At 42.6% G+C, this 4,566-nt stretch overlaps 1 protein-coding gene across 1 annotated transcript in view; it reads right to left on the bottom strand.

The window, feature by feature from the left end:
• The window catches only part of LOC112062967 (G2/mitotic-specific cyclin-B3-like), a gene marked incomplete at both ends in the record, with an annotated part of 10,056 nt that overhangs the window by 938 nt on the left and 4,552 nt on the right, over positions 1 to 4,566 (bottom strand). The window contains 3 exon segments of the mRNA XM_055083682.1: positions 12 to 1,016; positions 1,185 to 3,030; positions 4,279 to 4,283. Coding sequence (XP_054939657.1) covers positions 12 to 1,016; positions 1,185 to 3,030; positions 4,279 to 4,283 — 2,856 coding nt within the window.

Consider the following 4,566-nt stretch of genomic DNA (forward strand, 5'->3'; position numbering starts at 1 on the left):
TTCAGGATAGCCTCCTCCTCAATTGTGGGATTCTCCTGCAAGGCCAAGGGCTCCTCGAAGAGGGTCTCTTTCTCACTCGTGGGCTTCTCCTGCAAGGCCAAGGACTCCCTCAAGATGATTTCCTTCTCAATGCTGGGATTCTCCTGCAAGGCCAGGGGCTCCTTCAGGATAGCCTCCTCCTCAATTGTGAGATTCTCCTGCAAGGTCAAGGACTCCCTCAGGATGGTCTCCTTTTCAATCCTGGGCTTCTCCTGCAAGGCCTGTGGCTGCTTAATAAGGGACTCCTGTTCACTGGTGATGTTTTCTTGCAAGGCCAACTGCTTTTTCAAGAGGAACACCTCCCCCTGAGCAGTGGGCTTCTTCTTTAAAGATAATTGCCCCTCTATGCTCACTGCCACCTCAGTGGAGAGCTCTTCCTTCAGAACCAATGGTTTCTTGAAAAGGAATTCCTCTTCAGTGGTGCTTCTGTCATGCAAAGCCAACAGTGCCTTCAAGGAGTCCTCTTTGTTATCAGTCTTCTTCTGCAAGGCAAAAGACTTCCTGAAGAGGGACTCATCTTTGTTGGTAGGTTTAACATGCAATGAAAATGGCTCCTGAAAGGGGAACTCCTCCTCAGTGGTAGACCTCTCCTCCAAGGTCAGTGGCTCCTTAATATATGATTCTTCTTCAGTGGTGATATTCTCCTGCAAGGCCAATGGCTTCTTTGAGAGAAGAAGCCACTCTTGAAGAGTGGTGTGTCTCTCTTTCAGTACAGATGGATCCTGGAAGAGGAACTCCTCTTCAGTTGTAGACTTTTTTTTAAAGGGCAACAGCTCCTTAAAGACTGACTTCTCTTCAGAGGTAGTCTTCTCTATGACCAGTGGCTTCTTTAAAAGGAACGTCTTCCCCTGAGTGATTTGCCTCTTTTTTAAAGATACCGGTGTCTTGGTAAGAATTGCCTCATCAGTTGAAGACTTCTTCCTAAATGAGTTAAAAGCCAAAGCCTCCTTTAAAAGGGACTCCTCCTCAGTTGGAGTCTTTTGCAAGACCAATGGCTTCTCCAAGATGGACACCTCCTCCTGAGTGGTGTGCTTCTCCTGCAATGCTGATGGCTATTGGAAAAGGGACTCCTTAGTGGTAGGCTTCTTCTTAAGGGATAATGGCTCCTTAATGAGTGACTTCTCTTCAGAAATGGTCTGCAATACTAGTGGCTTGGTCAAACAGGACATCTTACCCTGACTGGTACACTTCTTCTTTAAAGATAACAGCTTATTAGAGGAGGTTGCCTCCTCAATGGTACGCTTCTTGTTAAAAGCCAAAGCTTCCTTTAAAAGGGACTCCTCCTCAGTTGGAGTCTTTTGCAAGACCAATGGCTTCTCCAAGATGGACACCTCCTCCTGAGTGGTGTGCTTCTCCTGCAATGCTGATGGCTATTGGAAAAGGGACTCCTTAGTGGTAGGCTTCTTCTTAAGGGATAATGGCTCCTTAATGAGTGACTTCTCTTCAGAAATGGTCTGCAATACTAGTGGCTTGGTCAAACAGGACATCTTACCCTGACTGGTACACTTCTTCTTTAAAGATAACAGCTTATTAGAGGAGGTTGCCTCCTCAATGGTACGCTTCTTGTTAAAAGCCAAAGCCTCCTTTAAAAGGGACTCCTCCTCAGTTGGAGTCTTTTGCAAGACCAATGGCTTCTCCAAGATGGACACCTCCTCCTGAGTGGTGTGCTTCTCCTGCAATGCTGATGGCTATTGGAAAAGGGACTCCTTAGTGGTAGGCTTCTTCTTAAGGGATAATGGCTCCTTAATGAGTGACTTCTCTTCAGAGGTGGTCTTCTGTAATACTAGTGGCTTCTTCAAGCGGTACCTCTTCCCCCGAGTGGTACGCATCTTCTTTAAAGGTAATGACTTCTTGGAAAGGGTTGCCTCCTTAGTAGTATGCTTCTTCCTCAAGGAAATTGGCTCCATAAGAAATTCATCTTCACCATCCTTTTTCTCCTGCAATGCCCCTGGCTTCTTCAAAAGGGTAACCTCCCCATCAGTGGTGCGCTTCTCTTGCGACACAGATAGCTCCTGGAAGAGGGACTCCTCCTTAGTGGTAGGCTTGTTTTTAAAGGACAATGACTCCTTAATGGGTGCCTTCTCTCCAGAGATGGTCTTCTGCAATACTAATGGCTTCTTCAAGTGGGCTATCTTCCCCTGAGTAGTGCACTTCTTCTTTAAAGATAATGGCCTTGTGGTGAGGGTTGTCTCCGCTGTGGTAGGTTGTTTCTTAAAAGCCAATGGTTCCTTAAAGACGGAATCCTCTTCAGTGTCGATCTTCTCCTGCAAGGCCAATGATTTCTTCAAGATGGACACCTCTTGTTCAGTGGTGTGCTTCTTTGGCAATGCAGATGGCTCCTGGAAAAGGCACTCCTTTTCAGTGGTAGGCTTTCTCTTAAAAGACAACAGCTCCTTAGCGAGTGACTTCTCTTCAGAGATGATCTTCTGCAATACTAGTGGCTTCTTCATATAGGACATCTTCCCCTGAGTGGTACACTTTTTCTTTAAAGATAACAGCTTCTTGGTGGGGGTTGCCTCCTCAGTTTTAGGCTTCTTCCTAAAGTTCATGGGCTCCATAAAGAAAGAATCCTCTTCAACACTGATGTCCTGCAAGGCCAACTCCTCCCTCGTGCAGGACTGCTTCCCCTGATGTGTGCACATACTCTTTAAAGATAATGTACTCTTGCTGATGGCTGCCTTCTCAGTTTTATGCTTCTTCCCAAAAGTCATTGGCTCTACAACATCACTGTCAGTCTCCTCCTGCAAGGATAGTGGCTTCTCTAAGAGGGACACCTCCCCCTGATTTGTGCTCTTCTTTAATGACCTCTTGATGAGGATTGTATCCTCAGTAGTGGGTTCCTCCTTTAAAATGAATGGCTTTTTGAAAAGAGATGCCTCCTCAGCAGTGGGTGTCTTGGAGCTGGTAGATATCTCCAGAATGAGCGGTTTGTCTATAATATTTGGTACCATGGTGGTTGAGACTACTACTGGTGAGAGTTCCAGTTTATACCTGTAAAGGAAACAAAGTCTGGGTAAGAAGAATGTAGTTCCTAGAATCCTCACCTACCATCTCGTTTTGTCACTCTACTTATTAAATGTATGGAAGTGGAAAGGGCTTCAACCCCAAGAGACAGACTAGAGGGTAAAAATCAATGGGTACCATAGTAAATCAACTAAGTAGCACACGGTATAGTTTCTATGACCTAGGTCCCCATACTTTTCTAAAAAATTTCCCCTGAAATCCATGTTATTTATGCTTTCTCATATATGACTTATTAACTTTATTTATATACAAAGGCTTTTATTATAATACTTACCACATTGTATGAGTGATTGGCTTATATATGTTTCCCTCACTAACTGCATTTGTCTTTGTCTATCAGCACCAGGCATCTGATAAAACTCAGGTTGAAATTAATATTGTTTGAAGGCTTATGAGAGAGAATTATAAGAGAGAGGCTTATAAAAGGCTTATAAGAGAAAGTTGGGCTGGTACTTAATGCTCGTGGTATCTAACCATATTCCTTTCACTCTAGGCTATTCACAAGATGCTTTCCTAGTGGATATAATAAAAAAGACCAAAATAAACATTTGTTCACATGTGTCAGATGCAAAGCTTTGTTTTGAATAGGACTGCATATCCAATCAGAGTGACTAACCTGGTGTGACCAAATCTCTGGATGACTAGAAATCAGAATAAGAAAAGGGAGAGAATTAAAGGTAAATACGATCAGTCTGAACAAGAGTAAGTACCTTCAAAAGACTAGATATTATATGATTCCTTTTATAGGAAACATCCAGAGGAGACATATCCATAGAGGTATATCCATAACAGAAAATAGGTTGGTGGTTGCCTGAAGCTGGGAAGGGGTAGGGAAGAGGGAAGAAAGGGACTGGGAAAGAGAAGGGACTATAGGTATGAGTTTCTTTTGTGGGGTGCTGAAAAAGTTCTAAAATTAGATGGTGGTGATGGCTATACAACTCTATAAACATAATTTTTTTTAATTACTGAATTGTTAAAAAAAGAAAAGGAAGTGCCTCAAAAGGTTCCATCTGACCAGATAGGTTCCAGGTCCCTCCTGATGAGAACTTTTAGAAGAGGTCTTCAGATAGTCTAGTTATGATAGGGCATGCATTCTGAATCTAGACTTCCTGGATCCAAACCCTGGCTCCTCCATTTACTGGCTGGGTGACCTTGGGCAAGTTAATGCTCTATGCTTCACTTTTTTCACCTGTAAAATGAGGGTCATAATATTACCTCCTCTATAGAATTATTGTAAAGATTTGGGTAATTGATATGCATAAAAACACTTAAAACAAATCATTGTTAGAACAATTACATGCCAATAAATCAGATAATTTAGACAAAATGGACAAATTCTTAGGGAGATACAAACTACCAAAACAGACTCAAAAACAGAAAATCTGAACAGAGCTATAACAAGTAAAGACACTGAATTAATAATCAAAGACTACCCACAAAGAAAAATCTAAGCCCAGATGGCTTCACTGATGAATTCTACCAAACATTTAAAGAAGAACTAAT

This window comes from Physeter macrocephalus, unplaced genomic scaffold (genome assembly GCF_002837175.3).
Source record: "Physeter macrocephalus isolate SW-GA unplaced genomic scaffold, ASM283717v5 random_2129, whole genome shotgun sequence".
Taxonomy (NCBI): domain Eukaryota; kingdom Metazoa; phylum Chordata; class Mammalia; order Artiodactyla; family Physeteridae; genus Physeter; species Physeter macrocephalus.